Raw genomic sequence first — 22,361 nt, 5'->3', positions numbered from 1 at the left:
CTGGGACCATGGGACATTTTTGAGTGGAGGTGGGGTTAGTGGTTGTTGGTTATTACTGTTACTATGATACTTAGTTTTGATTCCAACAGAAAGACCAATGTCAGACATACAGGAAAAGCCCTATATGTATTTGTCAAACGAAGGAATAAAATGAGATTACATGGTGGAAGGCAGTAGGAAAGCTGGTTCATAGCTGTCTGCACTCACTCCAGCTTCCTTCCCCCAATGCCAGACTTGGAAAAAGGAGATGTTCCCTTAGGGATGATATTCTAAAAGCATTGCTGCCCCTGGGTTGATGGCACTTGGGGTAGGGGATGAATCATGGGGCACGGATTGGGGCTCACCATATGGGTGGAGTTTGCTGACAACCTCCCTAGGCCCTTTAGGCCCAGGGAAAGCAGGGACAGGGAAGGAGGGAGGATGTGCTGGCATTGGGGCTGTGGCTGTGGTGGGGACCTCAGGAGAACATGGCCCAACATGTCTGGGGCCTCCCCATTCTGGTCCCACCATGAGGAACTAAACTTCCCTGATCACTAGGGGTAACCAGATGTCGTAACCGCCCAGAGCTAGTGTTTCATCCCTGTGAAGAATGACCATTCTGCTTTTTTATTTTTATTTATTTATTTATTGCCAAAGAGAGAGAGAGAGCAAGTGAGTACACACAAGCAGGCAGAGAGGCAGGCAGAGGCAGAGAGAGAAGCAGGCTCCCCACTGAGCAAGGAGCCCTATGTGGGACTCAATCCCAGGACCCTTGGATCATGACCTGAGCCGAAGGCAGCGGCTTAACCCACTGAGCCACCCAGGCATCCCACCATTCTGTTTTTTTAGACAACAAAAAAATATGACCTGCATATCTGCATTTTTTAAGACAACAACTTGCCTGAGAAAACCCACTTTCAACAAACCAAAAACAAACAAACAAAAAACCTGTCCTTGTGCCCAATTCTATGTGATCTAGGAAGTTGACTCAGGAGACCCTCTATCCAGGATCCAAAGACAGAACTGCTTCTTTAAAGACAATAGGTATCTCCTTTCTTTCCCTACCCAAACTCCTAGGCACTGATAGAGAAGGAGGCCATAGAAATTGAGAAAAATGGGTAGGAGATAGGAAGCAGTGCTCTCCTTGCAAGTTGCATAGCCTGTGCAGATGATTAATAAATATTCCTTTAAAAGTAAATGAAAAGAGGGCCTCCTGGGTGCTCAGTCGGTTAAGCAGCTGCTTCTGGCTCAGGTCATGATCCCAGGGTCTTGGGATCGAGCCCCACATTGGGCTCCCTGCTCAGTGGAGAGCCTGTTTCTCCCTCCCTCTGCCTGCCTCTCTGCTTACTGTGTTCTGTCTGTCAAATAAATAAATAAAATCTAAAAAAAAAAAAAAAAGAAAGAAAAAGAAAGAAAAGAAAAACAAATGAAAAGGGGCACCTGGGTGGTTCAGTCCGTTAAGCGGCTGCCTTCTGCACAGGGCATTGATCCTGGGGTCCTGGAATCAACCCCCCAGGGGGGCTCCCTGCTGGTTGGGGAGCCTGGTTCTCCCTTCCCCCTGCTTGTGTATGCTCTCTCTGTCACAGAAATAAATTAAAATCTTAAAAAAAACAAACACGAATGAATGAATGGAAAAAATGAAATGGAAGAAAGGAAGGAAAAAAAGAAAATGCGTGGAATTAATGAAAAAAAGGAAGGGAAAATATGGATGGATGGATGAATGAGTGGGTGAATGAATGAATGAATGAGTGGGTGAATGAATGAGTGGCTGAATGAACGCACGAGTGACTCAGGACCGGGTAACCCCTGACTCGAAGCCAACGCAGAGGGCGGGGTTAGGGGGATTCCGGAGGGAGGGGCCTCGGTCCGGAAGCGCCTGTCGGGGGCGGGGCCTGAGGGGCGGGGCGAGGGAGCGAGTCCGACTGGGCAGTCCAGCTACCCCGAGTAGCCGCTGCCGTGGAAGCCTCCAGAGCTCCGATCCTCGCCCGCGCTTTTCGCCGACTCCTCGGGCTCCCGCAGCTCAGGAAGGAGGCCACTCCCGGCCGGGCGCTAGCTCTGCAAGGCGGACCTGCAACCCGGAAAGGCGGCGCGGCGGAGCCCAGAGCCGGATCCTGCTCGGACCTGGCCCCCGCCGGCCGGGACCGTTGGCATGTCGGAGGCGCGGAAGGGGCCGGACGAGACAGATGAGAGCCAGTATGACTCGGGCATCGAGTCTCTGCGCTCTCTGCGCTCCCTGCCCGAGCCCACCTCGGCCCCAGCCTCTGGGCCCTCGGATGGCCACGGCCCCCAGCCCTGGACTCATCCTCCGGGAACAGCCCAGGAGCCACAGGAGAAGGAAGATACAGATGGGGAGCGAGCTGACTCCACCTATGGTTCCTCGTCGCTCACCGAGTCCTTGTCCTTGTTGGGGGGCACAGAGACCGAGAACCCAGCCCCACGCTCGCCGCTTCCCGCCGCGGGGGCGCTGAGCCCTCAGCAGCTGGAAGCCCTCACTTACATCTCTGAAGATGGAGACACGTGAGTATGGGGTCGAGGCTGAGACAGAGACCCCTTCCAATCGATGCCAACTCCTGGTCTGCCAGGATCTTCAGCAGGCCGGGAGCCCAGTCTGTGAGGATCCCTCAAAACACCCGCGCTGGAAGGGGCAGTCCCCACTCTCTCTTCCAAACTCTAGACTTCACACTCAGCCCACTTTTGAGCTCTGGCCAGACCCGGTCCAGAGGCCCTGGCATCATCTCTCTGCCTTCCCTTTGCGAGGTGGGCAGAGCTGACAGGGCCCTTGCCAGGCACCTGGAACCCCAGCTAGCAGCCCGGAAAGCTACCAATAACCCACCCCCTGGAAGGGAAAATTCCCCTGACCAAAGTGCTCCCCCCCCCTTGCTGGGGGAGAGCACATCCTTGTTTGCTCAATATCTGGGATTCCCAGCCCCTGACCTCATAGTACCCTGTCTCAAGGAACAAAAGGTGCCAGTTACAGGTTGCCAGTGGGGGTCACGGAGCTAAGGATGGGGGTACAGCCAGGGAGCAGAGCTAAGGCTAGCTTTGAGAAAGAGGGGGTGAGCCAGGCTGGGGCACTCTTGCCCCAGCAGACAGACAGGCGGCTGGCTGCCCAGCTCACTTCCTTCTCTGCTGCAAAAGGGGAAGTGAGGGCTGGAGTCAGCTTTACTGACACCCTCTACCTCCTGAGCCCCCCAAGTCCTCCTCACTGTCCTGTCTGATACCTTTACTTTACCCTTTCTCCCCCCAGGTGCAGGTGAAGTTTGGTGGGGACTGGGCTAAGTGGGCAGGCAGTTGAAATAAGAAGCATTTTGTGTGGGAGGGACTGGCCAGTTGAAGATTTGCCCCTTAGGAAGAAGAAACACTGTCAGGTGAGGGGGTGGCTGGGATTTGGGGGTGAGAAACAGAGCGGAGTGTGCCGGGGTCCCAGATAGGGGATGCTGAAATGAATGGGGGTCGGGAGGGTAGAGGAGGCCAGAGGTGTCTGTCTTGACCTGCTTTTTGGAGATGGGAGGGTCCAAATCTTGGGTGGCCTTTGACAAAGATAGCCTGTGGACCCGGTGGGTGGGAGAGGAATGACCCCAGGCCTTTTTTGTAACCTACCCAGATTACCAGCCCACAGGCCCAGAACCAAGATTTAGGGAGCTCCGTGTGGAATCCCTATGACTGACCTTTGATCTAGGGATTGAAGACTTCTGACACTGCTGTCCTTTGTTAGCCTCTGGGCTGCAGCCTTAACCTAGTTAGAGACAGGTGTTGTGTCTAGATTGGGGGGGGCGGGGCAGAGAAGAGGAGTCAGGACTCCCCAGGAGATTCCTAGGGAGGAGGGGGTGCTCTCTTCCCTTAGAGGTGTCTGGCCTGTGGGACTTATGGAAGTGGGAAGAGGAAGTGGGAGGAGGGGAGACAGGGAGAGAGGGAGGTGGCTGCAGGAATGTGACCTAGAGAACAGGCCCTGGCCGAGGGGATTTCCAGTGCGGTTCCTCCCGCCCTCCCTCTGTCACTCTCTCTCCTGGGCCTCTCCTGCCGCCAGCCACCAAGCTTGCCTCCCTCCCGCCTGAGCAGCCCCCTCCCCAGCCCAGATGTGCCTTTACCCAAACTACCCCTCAGGGCGGTTAATGCCTCAAGGCATCTGTCCTGGTCTAGGACAGCTCTGGCTTTCATTTTCCCCACCTGATGTGGGGAAACCCCAGGACTGGAACTTCCCCTCCCAGCTGCCCCCTCCCACCTTAGCAAGAGGCTCAGACTCTTTGGCCCCCAACGGACGCACATGTTCTGCACCGCACAGACCTCCCCTTGGAAGTGTACGCAGAGTGGGGGATGGCCTCTGGTCAGGCCCCACCGGGTCCATGCTGTCTTAAAACTGACCCTCTTGATTCCTCTGTAAAGGGCAACAGCAGGAGAGCCTGCCTCGCTGTCTCCTGACTCCTCTTCCCAGAACTTCTGTTTTCTCTCCCTTTCAGTGTATAACATTGGGTTGCTGGGAGTGGGGGTAACCCTGCTCCTGCCCTCTCAAATCCTCCCTGTTGAGGTTGGTGGAGGTGGGGAGCTCAGCCCCGGAAACCAGGTCTATGCTATCTCGGCGGCTTTCCTTTTGGCTTCTAGCTGCAGCTGGCCTCACAGGGCCCTGGGACCAGAGGGGAGTGGGGTGTGGGCAGCCCAAACAGGAAGGCCCTTGTCCCATCAGCACCCTGCCCATGCTCCCACTCTGCCGAGGCCCTCCTGAAGGCCAGAGATGGGAACTTGGAGCTCCCAGCCCCAGGATCCTGGCTTCCCACACCAACCCTCACTTCCTGGCCCAAACTCTCACTTCCTTTACCTACCCTATGAGTGGCTTCTTAGAGACTGATGTGTTTTTCCTTCTAACCTCAGGACCTCAGGCCCCTAGCTCACTGTCTAGGGCCCCGAGCCCTGACACTGAACCCTGTTCTTGCTGCCTCCCCCTCCCAGGCTGGTCCATCTGGCGGTGATTCACGAGGCCCCAGCTGTGCTGCTCTGTTGCCTGGCTTTGCTGCCCCGGGAGGTCCTGGACATTCAGAACAACCTTTATCAGGTAGGTGAGGGGAGAGGTGGGCTGTCCCTGGATACCTATCCCTGCCCCATTCCTAGCAGCCACATCAGGCTGCACATTCTGGAAACCGTATGCGGGACACTGGGATAGAAGCTGATGATACAAACATGAGCAAGACACAGCCTCGGCCCATGAGGTGTTTGAGCATGGTCTAGGGGACTCATGTCCACACCTAACTGCAGAGCGTGTGACAAGACTTGTGATAGAGACACATACCAGCTCCTGTGGGATCCAGTGTCCATGGGGAGCAGCCAGGGAATGCTTAACATGGGAGTGGCATCTGTGTGGAGCCTTAGAAGAGGAGTATGGCAGGTAGAGGTTGCCTGGTACTCTCTAGTCTTTCCCCCCTCTGACCTTTCCTTTTCCCTTGGCCCCTGGGGATAACAGAGGTCTCCCCAGAGGTGGAGGGGGTAGACCCTGCCCCCATCTGTCCTTTCTGCAGGGGCTAAGAGGACCTGCAAGAAAAGCTGGGGGCCACTTCCCTCACCCTGCCTGCAGACCTGGGAGGGGTGGTCCCAAGAGCTGCCTGGGCAGTGACAGAGGGAAGGGTTTGGCAGCATTTCCTTGGAAAACCAGGGCCATAGCCTTTCTAAGCGGCTCTCAAAGTGTGGCAGCTGGTAATTCCTGGGTCCACCCTAGCATTTTGCCAGAGGGAGGAGCACGCTCCAGTAGCCCTGGGCCCCTCTGTGCCTACAGACAGCACTCCATCTGGCTGTACACCTGGACCAGCCCGGTGCAGTTCGGGCCCTGGTCCTGAAGGGGGCTAGTCGCATGCTACAGGATCGACACGGTGACACAGCTCTGCACGTGGCTTGTCAGCGCCAGCACCTGGCCTGTGCCCGCTGCCTGCTGGAGGGGCAGCCTGAGCCAGGCCGAGGACCACTGCACTCCCTGGACCTCCAGCTGCAAAACTGGCAAGGTATGGGTGGCCTCGGGGCCCGTGGGATGAGAAGGGGGCAGGAGAGGGACTCCATTCTGAGGGACAGGATGCTTATGGCCTGTCCATCAATGCACCTCCAGTTCCAAGCACATAGGTACTCCATACATCTTTGCTGAATGAATGAATGAATGAATGAATGAATGAATGAATGAATTCGATTGAGAATTTACTGAGAGCCTACTATGTGCAAAAGACAGAGCTAAACCTCGCCCTCAAGCTATTTAGTTTAACAGAGATTAGATTAACTCATTAATTCACGTATGTACTGAGGGCCTTCTGTGTGCCAGACATTATTCCGGGAGTGAGACTTAATCTGTGAACAAAGCAGAGAATGATGGAGGCCGGCAGTAAGTCTAAGCAGGGAGTTCTCTAGCAGGTTAGCAAGCAGGAAGGCCTGGGGGAAAAGTAGAGCAGAGTGAGAACTAGAATGTGAGGGACGGGGGGTAGGCGTGATTTTCAAAGAGGATGGCCAGGGAAACCCTCAAGGAGCAGGGACGTTTGAACAGACACTTTGAGTCTAGTTCTGGGAGGAGGGCACAGGGCAGGAGGTGGCATCTGGGGAGGGGCTGGGGCCTGGGGATCCTGGAGAGCTCTGAAGATGGTGGTTTTGGGACAGGGCTTGAAGGCAGATAGAGTTTCAGAGAGGTGGGGGGTGGGGAGAGAGAGACTGGGGGCAGGGTATGCTTGTGGAGGTAGGGTGCGTGTGTATGTGGGGTGTTACTCAGCCACGTAACCCCTGAAGCATGAAAGTTTCAATAACATGACTTTGAAAAGGTGGAAACTTTGAGTTCCTTTCCCCTTAGACTTTTGAGGGGGTTTTTCAGGTTTGTGTTTGAACAGTCCTGTGCTCAGAGGCACTGAGTGGGCAGTAAGTCCCTTGGGGCTGAGGGGTAGGGAGGTCCCTGAAAGTGAGGGAAGGTGGGGGAGAGTTGGTGGATACAGACGAACGAACCCCAGCCTCACCCCATCCCAGGTCTGGCCTGTCTCCACATTGCCACCCTGCAGAAGAACCGGCCTCTCATGGAACTACTGCTTCAGAATGGAGCTGACATCGACACGCAGGTGAGGGGGGCCGGTCATGACCCAGCCCTGGGCCTGCCCCATCGCCTGATCAGGCCCTGGGGCCCCTGCCCAGCCATCAGGAGGGGTGGCACTTCTCATCTGGAGCCCCAGGGCCTGGCAGGATTCCTCTTGAGGTCCCATGGCTGACAGCCTTGTTCCCCTGCAGGAGGGCACGAGTGGAAAGACCGCGCTGCATCTGGCTGTAGAGACCCAGGAGCGGGGGCTGGTGCAGTTTCTGCTCCAGGCTGGTGCCCGCGTAGATGCCCGCATGCTCAATGGCTGCACCCCTCTGCATCTCGCGGCTGGTCGGGGCCTCAGCAGCATCTCATCTGCTTTGTGTGAGGCCGGCGCTGACTCCCTGCTGCGGAACGTGGAGGACGAGACTCCCCAGGACCTGGCTGAGGATGTAAGAGGCTAGGCTCCATCTCTAGGAGCTCCCACACCCATAGCAGAGCCAGGAGCTGTGACAGCTGAAAGGGCCGAGGAGTTGGGATTCTGGGGTGTAATCCACATCCGTGACTCTGTCTCTCACCCTCTGTGGGACTTGGAGTGAGCCTCTGCCCCTGCCCCTTAGTTGGTCAAGACCAGGGATCTCAAACTTGGACTCTAACAAAAGCCCTGCAGTGGATCAGTGAGGCAGGCTAGGTTATAAAACAGGGTGGTGGGGCCCTGGGGGGGGGGTTCAGAGGCTCTGCCCTACTTGATTTCAGCAGATAGTTGCAGAGGAGGAATGTGCACCAATTACTTCCAGGTCTTGGAATTTTTCAAGAGAGGTAGAACCTAGATTTCCTGTACAGTCTTTCCATTTAAAAATGTTCAGTGTAAAAAAGGATTCCAGGGCACCCGCGTTAGTCAGTAGAGCATGTAACTCTTGATCTCAGGGTCATGAGTTCAAGTCTCATGTTGGGCCTAGAGCTTACTTAAAAAAAAACCCGGACCCATAGGCTGTATCACCTCTGGTGTCCTTACTAGCTCTGATATTCTGACATTGTCTTAGAGAGTGAGGGTTTTCCTAAGGCTTCAGGACTCTGTCTAGCCCAGAGGGGCCTCTATTTGGGGGATTAGTAGGAGGTTTTGTTCCCCCATATCCTTCAGCTGTCATTTGGTGGAGAGGAAAAGGCCCAGTCTGTCTCCCTAGCTCCCTTTCTCTACTGCTGTCCTTTGCCCATGAGCCCTGATCTTGCTTCTCTCCATTCTCTTCTCAGCCCTTGGCTCTTTTGCCCTTTGATGACTTGAAGATCTCTGGGAAGCCACTGCTGTGTGCTGACTGAAGCCGGGGCAGAGTCTGGGGCCCGGAGACTCCATCTCTTCCCATCTGGAAGCTGGAGCTTTAGCTGCTGCAGCTTGGGCCCAGACAACGTGCCCTCCTGGTGTCCTGGGGACTGCTGAGGACACAGCCTGGGGCCAGCACGGTCCTGAGCTGAGAGGAGGGATCACAAGTGAGAGAAGGCTAGTCTAGAAGGAAGACCTTCCTAGGTGGATGGAGATTCCTGAAGACTCCGAAGCCCCCGGTATCCTAGGCAAAGCCTGTTTGCCTCTAGAGAATGGCAGGGGCTCTTGTTTCTGCTCACGTTGGGTCAGCCTGAAGCTGCCAATCAGTAGGAAAACATGGACTCTCCAGAGTGAGAGAAACTGAAATCAGCAGGCAGGACCCTGAGGGGTTCCATCTCACTGCTGTTGAGGACTCTTGAACACTGTTGTTTAAAACTTCACATAGAAGGCTCTGAATTGAGCCTTTGGGGAAGGGGAAGTTTCAATAACATGACACTAAAACAGCAGAGACCTTTAAAAAGATCCCCCATCCCAGAGTCATTTTATGCACACACGTGTCTGTGTGCACTGGGGATTTTTAGGTAGGCCTGCCTTGTGACTTTATGGTAGAGACAAAGAGAAGGAAATTGCTCCCTGAACAGGATAGGACCTTCATAGGTGTGTGTGGTGGGGTGGTTGGGGAGGAGCTAACAGTCCCCAGGCCTCTCCGTCCTTCACAAACCCTTGTCCTTTGTGTGGAAACAGAGGGATAAACAGGAGGTGAGAAGCCTCCCCCTCAGCCCCCCCCCCCAGCAGGGGGGTTGCTCATCACTGCCCTAGAGGAGTCTGGAGAGAAGGGCTGGCCTATGGAGGGTAACACAAAGGAGCCATGGCTTTGTATGTTTTTCCTTTCATTCCACACATTTGAAGCCCTTGTTAGGTGAATATGGTCAGTATGGGTATGGGAGAATAAACCAACACAGTCTCTGGCCACTTGGATCTTATAGTCTAGTGAATGAGGCAGCCATTAAAGTCATAAACAGACAAATAAATATGTAATTACAAGTTGCAGTGGATTCTGTGAAGGAAGAGTAAAGTGAGGAGAACACACGTTGGTGGAGGGCCTTTGGGTAGTCAGTCAGGGGAGAGCTCTGAGGCCTGTCATCTCCAGGCCGTACAGAAGGCTGAGTAAGGATGTGGGGGGAGCGTTCAAGGGAAGGCCTACAGTGAATTAGAGGACCTGGCAGTGAGACTCCGCAGAGGGTGAGTGAGGGGGCAAAGCGGAAGGGACAGGTCATGCAGAGCCTCGAAGGTCATGGGTTGTTGGGGGACAGAACTGCAGCCCAGCGGAGAAAGGAAGGAGAGATCTTCCTGTCAGAAAACGCGAAAGGGGTAAAGTGAGAGAGTGCTTGGGTCGCAGAACCTCAGCGTCCCCGTCCCGAGATGACAAGGGGGGCACCACTACCTCCTGGGTTGGTTGTGAGGGCTCAGGGCGATGGCGAAGCGGGGTGGGGGTGCGCAGTCCCCGCCTCCCCGCCGCCCGGGGCCCCCAGGAGTCCGGCTCCCGAGCCGCGTCTCCCTCCGGGCCACGCGGGGGCGCTGTGGCCTGCCGGCGGCCCGGGGCGCTGCGTGGTCGAGGCTGGGGGCGGAGGGGCGGCCGCCGGGAGGGAGGCGGGAAGAGCAGGGTACTTCCGCTAGCCGCTAGCTCACTGGCCGCTGCTGGAGGCGGCCGCGGAAGCGGAGGGAACGCGCGGCCCGGGGACCGCATTCCCCGGCCCCCCCTCCGCCCCACGCGGCCCGGACCATGGACGCCAGGTGGGGGGCTAGGGGAGCGGCGGGCCCACGTGACCGAGCCCCTGGGCCATGTGACTGCCGCCGCTGGGCACGGAGGGGCCGGGTGGGGTCCCAGCTGCCAGGCGGCGGACCGGCCCGCGGGGCCCGGAGCCGGCAGGGAGAGGGGGCGCGGCGTGGACTCGTGCTCCTGGCGAGGGTCCGGGAGTGTCGGGCGGAGGAGGTGGGAACTCTGGCGCTCCCGGATCCTGGAAGGCGGGCTGGGAGGAGGGGCGCCGCCTGTGGCCGGAGCGGCCGGAGAGCGCTAGAGGGAACAGAGGGAACCTGTGTGGTCAGAGGGGCGGATCCGCCCCCGGGGAGGGAGGGAACCCTGCCTGGACCGCGCCGGCCTCCGCTCCCTTCCCGCCCCCTCCCTCCCCGCCCCCCCGCCCCCCCCCCCCCCCGGGAGAGAGAGAGGCTCTTTGTCCAGGCTGGGCTGCAGCTGAGGGGGGCGGGGAGACTCCGGGCCCTTCTCCAGTGTAGTCCCCTCTGGAGGGCCGAGTGGATGAGGAATTGCACCCTAATCCTTACGTCCGCTGTCCCCGCAGGTGGTGGGCAGTGGTGGTGCTGGCTGCGCTCCCCTCCCTGGGGGCAGGTGGGGAGACTCCCGAAGCTCCTCCAGAGTCATGGTCGCAGCTATGGTTCTTCCGTTTTTTGGTGAATGCTGCTGGCTATGCCAGCTTTATGGTACCCGGCTACCTGTTGGTGCAGTACTTCAGGCGGAAGAACTACCTGGAGACAGGTGTGTGAGGAAAGGGTGGGTTAATGTGCAGGGTCCGTTTTATGAGTGCTCACCAGCAGTCCAAATAGGGATGTGGCTTGGAAAGGGAGGGAGGGAGATCTGCAGGCCTGACAGCAGGGCAACTGGCTGCTCTGGGGAAGATGAGGTGCTGGGGAGAAGGGGAGATCTTGATCTTGTGTGCCTTTTTTAGGCAGGGGTCTCTGCTTCCCCCTGGTGAAAACTTGTGTGTTTGGCAATGAGCCCAAGGCCTCTGACGAGGTTCCTCTGGCTTCCCGGACGGAGCCGGCAGAGACCACTCCCACTTGGCAAGCCCTGAAGCTGCTCTTCTGTGCTGCGGGGCTCCAGGTAGGTAGGCAGGGGGGCTCCACTACTCTTCCTGGGTTGGGTCCCTGTGGACAGGGACTGCACGGAAGCAGAGATTTCATCCTACCTGTCCCAAGGCTTTCCTGGCTAGTGTGTTAGGTGACTCCCTCCTCCCAGAGGCACACTGTGCAATCATCTTCTTAGAAGTGGTTGGAGGACATGCTGTCTTTTCTTTCCTTCTTTTCCCTTACTCTCTTTTCTGTGATGTCTTCTGTGCTCTTACTACACTTCCCCTTGTGGTGATGTGTCTCATATACTGTGAACCTGCCGATCAAAGTTTGGGAAGCCATTCAGCCTTCCCCTACTCCATGTAAGAAGGAGCGAAGATGCTGAGCTCTTGGCATGTTGGAGTGGGCACTGCTAGTTCTACACATGCTGAACTAATAGGCGTCCCATCTTTTTACTCCCTGAATTGACTGAGCATAGATAGGAAGATACCTGGGATGGAGTCAGCTTTGACTTACCCTTGTGTGGGGCACAGACACAGGGTCTGGACAGTCTTAAAGCATTTGTTGTTGTGTTTCGCACACACTTATTCTCTCCAAGGTGAATGCAGGCTTGGAAGGGGAGAGGAAACTTCTAGTTACTGCAGAGGGACCAAAATATGTATGCCGTCTTTTAAATCATTTTAGACATGTGAGAAAGAGGGAGATTGTCAAGATGCTTTTTTGCCCACCTTTTCCTTCTCTGGCTTATCTTGTCCTCTGTCCTGGTCCTTCTCCATGCAGGTGTCTTACCTGACTTGGGGAGTGCTGCAGGAAAGAGTGATGACCCGCAGCTATGGGGCTACTGCCACGTCACCAGGTGAGCGTTTCACAGACTCTCAGTTCCTGGTGCTCATGAACCGAGTGCTGGCACTGATCGTGGCCGGCCTCTACTGCGTCCTCTGCAAGCAGCCCCGCCACGGGGCACCCATGTACCGGTACTCCTTTGCCAGCCTGTCCAATGTGCTTAGCAGCTGGTGTCAGTATGAAGCTCTCAAGTTCGTCAGCTTCCCCACCCAGGTGCTGGCCAAGGCCTCGAAGGTGATCCCTGTCATGCTGATGGGCAAGTTGGTGTCTCGGCGCAGCTATGAACACTGGGAGTACCTGACAGCTGGCCTCATCTCCATTGGGGTCAGCATGTTTCTGCTTTCCAGTGGCCCTGAGCCCCGCAGCTCCCCAGCCACCACGCTGTCAGGCCTCATCCTGCTGGCAGGCTACATCGCCTTTGACAGCTTCACCTCGAACTGGCAGGATGCTCTGTTTGCCTATAAGATGTCTTCCGTGCAGATGATGTTTGGGGTCAACCTCTTCTCCTGCCTCTTCACCGTGGGCTCCCTGCTGGAGCAGGGAGCCCTCTTGGAAGGAACCCGCTTCATGGGGCGACACAGTGAATTTGCTGCGCATGCCCTGCTGCTCTCTGTTTGCTCCGCGTGTGGCCAGCTCTTCATCTTCTACACCATCGGGCAGTTTGGCGCTGCCATCTTCACCATCATCATGACCCTCCGCCAGGCCTTTGCCATCCTCCTCTCCTGCCTCCTCTATGGCCACACTGTCACTGTGGTGGGGGGTCTTGGGGTGGCTGTGGTCTTTGCTGCCCTCCTGCTCAGAGTCTATGCTCGGGGCCGTCTAAAGCAACGGGGAAAGAAGGCTGTGCCTGTCGAGTCTCCTGTGCAGAAAGTTTGAGGGGCCGGAGGCATGAAGTGGAACAAGACCCTCACTGTACCAATTTTCCTCTCCTACTGTAACTTCTGAGGTGGTTGGCTCGAGGGCAGAATGCAGGTTTTTTCTGTTACCACAAACCAGCTCTGCAAGTTGGGGTTGAGTCCAAGAGGCAGCCTTCCCCTTTGCCTTAAGTCACCGTTCTCTTGTAGGGATTCTTCTGAGGACCGTCCTCTGTGTGGAGGGGTGTGGAGAAGGCAGAGGCACCTGCCAAAGTCCCCACCCCTTCTAATTCCCTGAAGTTTTGCTCTGTGGGCTCCACCAACACCTCACCTGTGCTTATCCCCCTACCCTGAGTGGCCCACCCTTGCAGATAGCCTCCCAGAGACCTACAGTTCTTACTCTGGTGAGAAAAGCACAAGTGTTGTAGGCTCCAAGTGCTGCTTTCCCAGGAGTCTGTGAAAGATCGGTGCTATGCTGGAGGGGGATGGGAGAGTCCTGCCCAGGGACACCACCGTCTGTGTTAGTGGATTCCTAGGCTCTGCTCCAAGAGTCAATTGCAGGTTTTGGTACTCCAGAAATGTAATTTTGCTCTTATAATTTTATTTTATTAAATTAAATTGCTGCAATGGACTGAAGTCCTGTGTTTTGGCTCACTGAAGCATATGCTTTAGGACAGGGACTGAAAACTACATGGTAGTTGGAAGCTACCCTTTAGAGTCAATGTTGGGGGGACTTCAAAAGTGCTAAGTGCCTGCAAGTGACCTTAGCTTTCAATGTACGAGGAATACTTATCCACGGAATGACAGCAGGTACAATTTGGGAAGCTAAAGAAACCCAAAAAGCAGCATGAGATCCACTTTACAAGGGACAACATAACTGTATAAAACTGTATCTTCTTTATTTTGCATACTTTAATCTCAGAACAAAATAAACAAACAAAAAAACACAATACACATCCAAACCCCTTGTCAAATAATCAGAAGGGATAGGGCTTTAGGGCCTTCTTTCCTGCCTCAAAGACAGGAGGAAGAAAAAAAAAAAAACCACTAGACAGCAGAGGGAACCAGGTGAACAGGGCCACTCCCGGCTGCTGGGGAGCCATGGGGACACTATACAGAGGGCTCAAGGTCTGCAGGTAGAACTAATCTACTTCTTCCATGCGAGAGGCATCCTCATCACCCTCAAGAGGGGGGATCTCATCAGGAACAGCAGCACTGGGTTCCTCTGCTGTCACTTCATCTTCATCAATGCCTAGAAGTAGAAAAATAATGGCACATGAACTTTGATCCAAATACCATGAAGTTAAATTTGTCCCTATAAGACCAGCTCCTCAATTCCCTGTCACACTCTGGTTAACAAAGGTCTCACTTACCCAGGCCTAGCTTGATCATGCGGTAGATGCGGTTGGAGTGAGTCTGGGGATCCTCCAGTGAGAAGCCAGAAGAGAGCAGAGCTGTTTCAAACAGCAGCACCACCAGGTCCTTGACAGCCTTGTCATTCTTGTCCGCCTCTGCCTTCTGCCGCAGCGTCTCCACAATGGGGTGGTCAGGATTGATCTCCAGGTGCTTCTTGGCCATCATATAGCCCATTGTGGAGTTGTCCCGAAGGGCCTGGGCTTTCATGATCCGCTCCATGTTGGCTGTCCAGCCATAGGTGCTAGTCACAATGCAGCAGGGTGAAGACACTAGCCTGTTAGAGATGGTCACCTGTGGACAGTTACCAAAACCATGTTGGTTCTATTCTACAAGTTCTATTCTCTGTAGAACAGAACTCACGAAACTCACAAAAAGCTGCAATCTTTATCCAACATTACAGAAATACCAACCTTAAACCTGTCTGGTAAAGACAAGTAAAGCTCTAGCCAATTAGACTCCTTAAGGTTCTGAGGGAAGCAGCCCTAAAAGCACCTGTTTGCAAAATACACCCTAGTCCCAGAATTGTTTACCTTCTCAACCTTCTTATCCAAGATTTCTTTCATGAGTTTGCAGAGGTTCTCGAACTTGGCCTTGCTCTCCTCCATTTTCTTCTTCTCCTCTTCATCCTCAGGCAGCTCCAGGCCCTCCTTGGTAACGGAGACTAGACTCTTCCCATCAAACTCCTTGAGTTGCTGCACACAGTACTCGTCAATAGGCTCTGTCATATATACTACCTCGAAGCCCCGCTTTCGCACTCGCTCCACAAAAGCGGAGTTGGCAACCTGCTCTTTGCTCTCACCTGTAGGGTTATTCAGAGTGACTCAGGTCAGACTGCTGTCTCCTGCCCTCCCTTCCCTCCTCACACCCCAAAAGACTTTGATCAGATTCAGGCTCTGACGCACCGGTGATGTAATAGATGGACTTCTGGGTCTCCTTCATGCGGGACACATACTCTGAAAGAGAAGTCATCTCATCCCCAGACTGGGAGGTATGGTAACGCAGCAGCTCAGAAAGGCGGCGCCGGTTAGTTGAATCCTCATGGATTCCAAGCTTCAAAAGTACAAAAAAAAGGTTTTTTACTTATAATCTGTTACCTTCTGTGTGAATGAAAAATAACCCCCGACTGTTAATTATTAAAAACAAAACAAAACAAAACTTTTGGGGGGGGGTGGGACATCTGTACCTTTAGGTTTTTAGAGAATGCCTCATAGAATTTCTTATAGTTCTCCTTGTCTTCTGCCAGTTCAGAGAAGAGCTCAAGGCACTTCTTCACGATATTTTTGCGAATGACCTTCAAGATTTTGCTCTGCTGAAGCATTTCTCGGGAGATGTTGAGGGGCAGATCCTCAGAGTCAACCACACCGCGGATGAAGTCTGCAATCAACCAGTGAGAACAGTTAAAAACAGGGCAGGGACACCTGGGTGGCTGAGTCCCTATGTGTCTGCTTTTAGCTCCAGTCATGATCCTGGAGGTCCTGGGATTGAGCTCCTTGCTCAGAGGAGAACCTGCTTCTCCCTTCTGCCTACTCTTGACAATCTTTTTTTTTTTTTTTTAAATAAGATATTTAATTTTTTTTTAAAAAAAGATTTTATTTATTTGACAGAGGGAGATAGAGGGAAGCAGGCTCCCTGCTGAGCAGAGCCCGATGTGGGACTTGATCCCAGGACCCTGAGATCATGACCTGAGCCGAAGGCAGTGGCTTAACCCACTGAGCCACCCAAGTGCCAGACTCTTGACAATCTTTAAAGAGAAAAAAAAAAACAAAAACCTAAATTCAATAGGACTTATTTCTCACTGCACCCTCACTTCCCAGGTTATCTACAATGAAGACCTCATTTCCCCCAAAAAACAAGACCTCACTTTCTTGAGAATGCTGAGAGGGTTCCACAGGATTATTAACTACATGAGACCAAGACCACACTCACTGAGATACTCTGGTATCAATTCATCACAGCTGTCCATGATAAACACACGGCGAACGTAGAGTTTGATGTTGTTCTTTTTCTTTTTGTTCTCAAAGAGGTCAAAAGGAGCCCGACGGGGGATGAAAAGCAATGCCCTGAATTCCAGCTGACCTTCTACAGAGAAGTGCTGAAAGAAATCCAAGATAAATCAGTAGTATATTTTTTTAAAGAATTTATTTATTTGACAGAGTGATCACAAGTAGGCAGAGAAAGAGGAGGAAGCAGGCTCCCTGCCGAGCAGAGAGCCGGACGTGGGGCTCCATCCCAGGATCATGCCCCACATTGGGCTCTCTGCTCAGCAGGGAGCCTGCCTCCCCCCCTCTCTCCACCTGCCTCTCTGCCTACTTGTGATGTCTGCTAAATAAATAAAATCTTAAAAAAAAAAAAAAAGAAAAAGAAAATGTTTATCCCCACTTCATTAAATTGTTTAGAACAAAAATCTTAATGTTCCTTAAAAAAAAAAAAAAAACTTCCTGAAGATCCAAGGATACAAGAGATGCCATTGGACAGCTGTTGAACAAATTAAGCTCTCATACCTTGAATTAAGCTATGATGGCACAGCTATATAACCCTTAGATCAAGGGGAAAACAATCCCACTAAGAACCCATCATGGAGATAAAGTGAGGTCATTGGGAAGGATGTCCTTTCTTCACCCCAGAAGGGTCATCAGTAAGTGAATGGACATGGCTCATGGCATTCAGTTCCCATCTACCAACCAGCTAGGCAAGTTCTACTTATCTACTACCAGCCTTCTGCTTGCTCTTCCTGAGTCAACATGCAAGGGTTCTCACCTTGACTGCCAAATGGTCTTCCCAGTCATTAGTAAGGCTCTTGTAAAACTCTCCATACTCCTCCTGAGTAATGTCATCAGGGTTTCTGGTCCAAATGGGTTTAGTCTTGTTCAGTTCTTCCTGATCAATGTATTTCTCTTTAATCTTCTTTGTTTTCTTTTTCTTGTCTTTCCCACTATCATCCTCCTCATCTGATCCCACATCTTCAATCTTGGGCTTCTCCTCATCGTCTTTATCTTCTTCCTCCTTCTCCCCTTTCTCCTCCTCTGCCTCATCATCACTGATTTCTTTCTCTCGTTCTTTCTCCAACTGGAAATACAAAAAGGTTTCAGAACACGATACACCGAAGAACCAGAGACTATCCCATTCTCCTGAGCAGCAGACATCATACATGTGAGGATTACTAGTCTACACTCACATAAAGGGTAATGGGGTAACCTATGAACTGCGAGTGCTTCTTCACCACTTCTTTGACCCGTCTCTCCTCTAAATACTCTGTCTGGTCTTCTTTAAGATGGAGAATCACTTTGGTACCCCGGCCAATGGGCTCACCTAGGAAAAACCAATCACGATACAGCATGAAGACACAAAACTAAGTGCAGACTTGTAATAAAAGATATCTACAGAAAACATGCTTAAGATCTCTATTACAGATTTCCTCAGAATTCTAACCCAAACAATTAAGTCAACTTACCATGGTCTGCACGCACAGTGAAGGAACCCCCAGCAGAAGACTCCCAGGCATACTGCTCATCATCATTGTGCTTTGTGATAACCACCACCTTCTCTGCCACCAGGTAGGCAGAATAAAAGCCAACGCCAAATTGTCCAATCATGGAGATGTCTGCACCAGCCTGCCAAAGAGTTTTAAAGTCAAACACACAGACACACACAGAACTACAGCAAACCAAAAAATATCCACACTGATGAAGGGTGCATGTCTAGCTAAAATACCACATACCTGAAGAGCCTCCATGAATGCTTTAGTTCCGGACTTGGCAATTGTTCCCAAATTATTTATGAGATCGGCTTTGGTCATGCCAATGCCTGTGTCCACTAGAGTCAGGGTGCGTTCCTGGGGGTTGGGGATGATGTCAATTTTCAGCTCTTTACCGCTGTCCAACTTGGAAGGATCTGTCAGACTCTCATAGCGAATCTTGTCCAAGGCCTAAAAATAAAAATTTCAATATTATGTTTCTGCTTCCTGAAGCTCACCTTCAACCAAAAAAGAACTTTTTCACTTCCAAATAGCCTCAGTTCTGATTACCACCCCAACCTCGTGTTTAAGCACAATAATTAGCTACAATATTCCATCTAAACCCAGAGAGTAAAGACAACTTTTTAAAAATCAGTATGTTTATTCCCTCCAACAGCAGCCCCATAAAACGCCAAACCACCTTTCTCCCATTCCTGAGTGCTGAAAAGGAATACTACAAATGAATGTGCCCAAAGCACTCACATCAGACGCATTACTGATCAACTCCCGAAGGAAAATTTCCTTGTTAGAATAGAAAGTATTGATGATGAGGGACATAAGTTGGGCAATTTCTGCCTGGAAGGCAAAAGTCTCCACCTCCTCCTCTCCATGGTGCACTTCCTCAGGCATCTAAGGTAAAAAAACAGTCAAGAATTACAAAAGAACACCACGACCCCATATTTAACACTCATGTACACCCCAGTCTCAACAAAGACTAGAAGAAATTTACTTCAAAGTGCTTTGGGTTGGCTACTAAACATATTTCTGAAAGCCTGTAAAGCCTCTTCTTCAAAGATTTCAGCATATATCCTTAGCAGGAACCGAACTTACAAGGAAAATTTAAAAAAGCTTCTTTAACATAATATACAATGCCAAAGATTTTGGAAAGATATCTTGAAGCCAAAATACTGCAAGTAGTCCATGGGACCCAAGAGCCTCAGCATCACTGGGTAGCTTGTTGAAAATGAACATCCTGACTCCAACAGGAAAAAAGAGCCCCAGGTATCTGAAGGAGAAAACCAGAGACTAAGGTTCTATTACGTTTTTTGACAGGAAAAAGAACACCCCAAGGTGATTGATTTCATGTTAAAAAAAAAAAAAAAAAAGAAAAAAGAGTAATTCAACATTGGCTCTCCCAGAGGTTATCTCCACAACAAGCGCGTGGGATTGCTGCCTCAGAGCACAGAGGAAAGATTACACCAGAGACCAGTGGATACCCGCCCAAAAAGCTACTAGACAAAGAAGCGACGAAGCAAAAGCTCCATCGTCGTGACCCCCTCAACACACAGGACTACAATGTAGGGCCAAACCAAACACAACTAAGATGGTGGCCGTAGTCCGCGGGCAGACCCTCGTCACTGCCGGACATGCGTCGGCCAGGGCCACGCGAGGAGGGGGCGCCACCGCGCAGTCTCCCTTCGCCCCAGCATCCGGGCACCAGGGCGGGGCGCCGGGCTCCAGAAGCTTCCAGAACAATCTCAGCTCTCTGAGAGGGGCGGGGGAGGAAAGGGCCCATGAATCTTCCAGAGCCTGCCCCCTTTTCTTCCCTCCCCCACGACCGAGACTGCGAGAAAAATCTGGAAGGAGGGAGGAAGCATCCTGGGCCGGGGCCGTCCGTAAACGTTCCTCACCGCAGAACCTTGCAGAAAAGAACCAAAAACACTTGGAAAACGCTTCCCACAGGGTAGAAGGCAAAGCCAGGCCAATACCAGGCTGTGCTGAGTCACGTCCAGCGCGCACACCCACCACCCTTGGGGACTCTCCGGCGCCCCGTAGCCGCGTCCGGAAGTGGAAGGGCAAACATGGCAGCGTCCCGGGCCGGCGCGGACACCACGTGCAGCTGCCCACTACCCCAAGCCCACTCCGCGGCTCACCTCCCCCACGGCTAGTCTTCGCCGGGGTTAAGCACCGCCACCCCGACACAGGTGAAAAAACAAGCTTACCTCGCCAACCCCCTCCCGCCCACTATCCAAACGAAAGGTGGAGTCCTTCTATCCCAGAGACCGCTCCAAACCCAAAAAATCTACCCTTTGGAAACGAAACTAGGAACAAAAACAATTCAAGAAGAGCATTCCAGGCAGAATAATCTTAAAAGAACCCCTACCTTACCTTAAAAGAGAAGAGCTGCAAGCACTACAGACCACAGTGGGAAGGGACTGCGTCCAGCAACGACTCCGCAACAAGACCGCGCGGGGGTGACTCAAGAGAGCGGCTGTGTGCCCCCAGCCGTCCTATATACGGCGAAACACAGACCAACTGCCCGCCCCCGAATCCTTCCGCCTTAAAGGACGATGCCTGTCAGCCCCGCACCTGCCGCTGCCCGCCCACCTTGACGTCATGGTCCAAAATAGGGGAGGGGGCGGGAGCTGCAGGTCTCAGTATCCGCCTTAAGAGCATGCGCAAGCAATTCCTTTTTGTGGCCCCCATCTCCGCATTTCCGAGGCATTAGCAGTCTCCAAGAACTAAAGATTGGGAATGCTATATAATATAAATGGGGGGCTTAGGGGCGGGGATGCCCCTGACCTTCTATAAACCTGTGAGGCAAGCGCCTCCGAACTCGAGTCCTGGCGTAGAGGAACGTTCAAAAAGGTGGAGGGCGGGGATAGAAGTGGCGGCCAACCACTCGGACCTCGGCTCCCAGGTTCGACTTTTTTGCTACAATCTGCCGTACACATTCCTACAGCCCGATAGGGGAAGGGTTTTTCTTTAGGGACGGTGCGGGATGCGAGGTCTAGATTTAGGCAGTCCCCGGATCCCAGCTCTCCCTGGGCCAGAGGGAAAAGCCAGGGCTTTGCAGCGGGGCGTGGCTCCGGCTGGGGGAAGGGTTCTGGCCTGGGCCGGCTTGGGGACTCTTTGCCTGCGCTCGGCGGAAGGAGCGACGACGGCGGTACTGCGATTACTTCCAGCAGTTTCCAGACCCGCCTTAGCGGCCCCGCCCCGGCCCCGCCCCTTTCCTCCAGGCCCCGCCTCTCCTTTTGCGGCCGGGAAGTCTGTGCAGTTGCTGCGTTACCCGTACGGCTCTGCCGGGGTCCCGGGAGAGGAGGAGGTGGGCTGTCCCAAACTTCTTTATCCTAGGAAGCCGCGGGCGGGACCCTGCTTTCCACTTGCCTGGCCCAGCTAGCTTGGCACTCCCTCGGGAGTGGGACGGAGCGTAAAGGGAATGATTGACGACCCCCCCCCCTCAATCACACGGCACAGAGCTGTAGGGGCGGTTGTGCCGGAGCCGCCTTCAGAGAGCAGAGACTGGGGACGCGTTCGCCACCGAGGTGGACAGTGGGATGGGGGGGTACCCTCCCCAACTCCTGGGATGGGGGGGTACCCTCCCCAACTCCTGCATTCGCCCACGTGTGTAGAACACTGAGACATGCGTCTCCTCTGCGTGAGCACATCGAGCCAATTCTCAGTCTGGTTTCATTTTTTTTTTTTTTTTTCCGCCGTTTTCCCCTCCTGCAGCTGCCAGACCAGAAGTAAGGAGGGTCTCCAGGGACCCCTGCAGAGTGGCAGGGATTCTTGGAGGTCGTTTGAAGACACTGGCCAGAGGGCAGTCCGATGCAGGCTGCCAAAAGTCGTTCCTCGTCAACTGTGGTGGAGGTCCCAAGACCCCAGACCTTTAGTCTGCCAAAGGAGCTGTGGGTCTCCATACCTCGCTTGGCTCTGACCCTTTTGCATGCCCTCCTGAGGGGAGGCTGTCCTTGTCTATCCAAGGCCTCATCTAGGAACCCTGTGGGACCTACAGCCCCTCCAGAAGAAAATGGCCACTTCCTGCTCTGTGACCTTCCTGGCCCACAGTGCCCTCCACTGGAATGCTGGAGAGGGGTTCCCTCCCACCACCACCACCCCTAGTCCTTCTTCAACAGCCCTGGTGCCCCGTCTTCCTTCCTTTGTATGGTCTTTATTTAAATTCCACAGAATAAAGGATCCTCACTTTCCTTATCTTTGCCCTATACTCCAGACCTCATCACCCCACTGCCACCACCCCAATTTCATTTCTCCTTACTCTTCTATTCCCCTTCCTTATGGTGTGTGAAAAACCTGTGACTGGAAGTTAATGGGTTTGGGAAGGGTGCTGTTACCAAGAATCCCCCAGAATTCTCTGTTCCTGATCAAAATCTCAAAGAAAGTGTGTCATCCCTCAACATACTCTCTTTCCCTCTGGGCAGAAGGGGTCTAACAAATGAAAAGACTCCCTAGTTCACAAAGAGCATTCATACCATTTCACTGCCCTGTGAAGTGATGAAAGTGAGTCTCCACATTGTAGGAACTGGGAAAGCAAGGCTTCATTGAGATCAGTCAGCTCAAAGCCTTGTTATCCCAACCCTTGCTCCTTGCTCCAGA

General features: G+C 53.2%; 3 protein-coding genes and 2 long non-coding RNA genes across 7 annotated transcripts; 3 read left to right on the top strand and 2 right to left on the bottom strand.

Moving 5' to 3' along the window:
* The first annotated feature begins 1,851 nt into the window (after nucleotides 1-1,851).
* On the top strand, nucleotides 1,852-9,362 carry NFKBIE (NFKB inhibitor epsilon). The gene is made up of 6 exons (XM_082733197.1): nucleotides 1,852-2,496; nucleotides 4,924-5,026; nucleotides 5,741-5,963; nucleotides 6,958-7,046; nucleotides 7,213-7,452; nucleotides 8,252-9,362. The coding sequence occupies exons 1-6, from the start codon at nucleotides 2,129-2,131 to the stop codon at nucleotides 8,315-8,317; spliced, it is 1,089 nt and encodes a 362-aa protein (XP_082589323.1). The 5' UTR covers nucleotides 1,852-2,128; the 3' UTR covers nucleotides 8,318-9,362.
* LOC309866022 lies at nucleotides 8,909-9,851 on the bottom strand. The gene is made up of 2 exons (XR_014312373.1): nucleotides 9,763-9,851; nucleotides 8,909-9,668 (listed from the first exon to the last, which is right to left on the bottom strand). It is a non-coding gene; the product is annotated as an uncharacterized lncRNA (long non-coding RNA).
* A 46-nt stretch (nucleotides 9,852-9,897) lies between these two features.
* SLC35B2 (solute carrier family 35 member B2) lies at nucleotides 9,898-13,508 on the top strand. 2 transcript variants are annotated; one of them, XM_082733195.1, is made up of 4 exons: nucleotides 9,898-10,112; nucleotides 10,676-10,869; nucleotides 11,060-11,214; nucleotides 11,961-13,508. In XM_082733195.1, exons 1-4 carry the CDS (start codon nucleotides 10,102-10,104, stop codon nucleotides 12,897-12,899), a joined length of 1,299 nt encoding a protein of 432 aa, XP_082589321.1. In that variant the 5' UTR covers nucleotides 9,898-10,101; the 3' UTR covers nucleotides 12,900-13,508. The 2 variants fall into 2 exon arrangements, with proteins under 2 accessions (XP_082589321.1, XP_082589322.1); XM_082733196.1 differs by lacking the exon at nucleotides 9,898-10,112 and adding an exon at nucleotides 10,199-10,311.
* Nucleotides 13,509-13,755: 247 nt separating this feature from the next.
* On the bottom strand, nucleotides 13,756-20,361 carry HSP90AB1 (heat shock protein 90 alpha family class B member 1). 2 transcript variants are annotated; one of them, XM_082733191.1, is made up of 12 exons: nucleotides 20,136-20,361; nucleotides 18,510-18,656; nucleotides 18,012-18,218; nucleotides 17,745-17,904; nucleotides 17,469-17,602; nucleotides 17,051-17,359; nucleotides 16,220-16,385; nucleotides 15,477-15,667; nucleotides 15,196-15,343; nucleotides 14,824-15,092; nucleotides 14,251-14,584; nucleotides 13,756-14,129 (listed from the first exon to the last, which is right to left on the bottom strand). In XM_082733191.1, the coding sequence occupies exons 2-12, from the start codon at nucleotides 18,654-18,656 to the stop codon at nucleotides 14,020-14,022; spliced, it is 2,175 nt and encodes a 724-aa protein (XP_082589317.1). In that variant the 5' UTR covers nucleotides 20,136-20,361; the 3' UTR covers nucleotides 13,756-14,019. The 2 variants fall into 2 exon arrangements, with proteins under 2 accessions (XP_082589317.1, XP_082589316.1); XM_082733190.1 differs by lacking the exon at nucleotides 20,136-20,361 and adding an exon at nucleotides 19,347-19,438.
* A 312-nt stretch (nucleotides 20,362-20,673) lies between these two features.
* Nucleotides 20,674-21,959, top strand: LOC309866021. The gene is made up of 2 exons (XR_014312372.1): nucleotides 20,674-21,072; nucleotides 21,480-21,959. It is a non-coding gene; the product is annotated as an uncharacterized lncRNA (long non-coding RNA).
* Nucleotides 21,960-22,361: the final 402 nt, after the last annotated feature.

The sequence above is a fragment of the Mustela nivalis genome (assembly GCF_964662115.1).
Source record: "Mustela nivalis genome assembly, chromosome: 5".
Classification (NCBI taxonomy): domain Eukaryota; kingdom Metazoa; phylum Chordata; class Mammalia; order Carnivora; family Mustelidae; genus Mustela; species Mustela nivalis.
The sequence above is the reverse complement of the archived record's forward strand: the minus strand, read 5'-3'. Positions and strand labels throughout refer to the sequence as shown.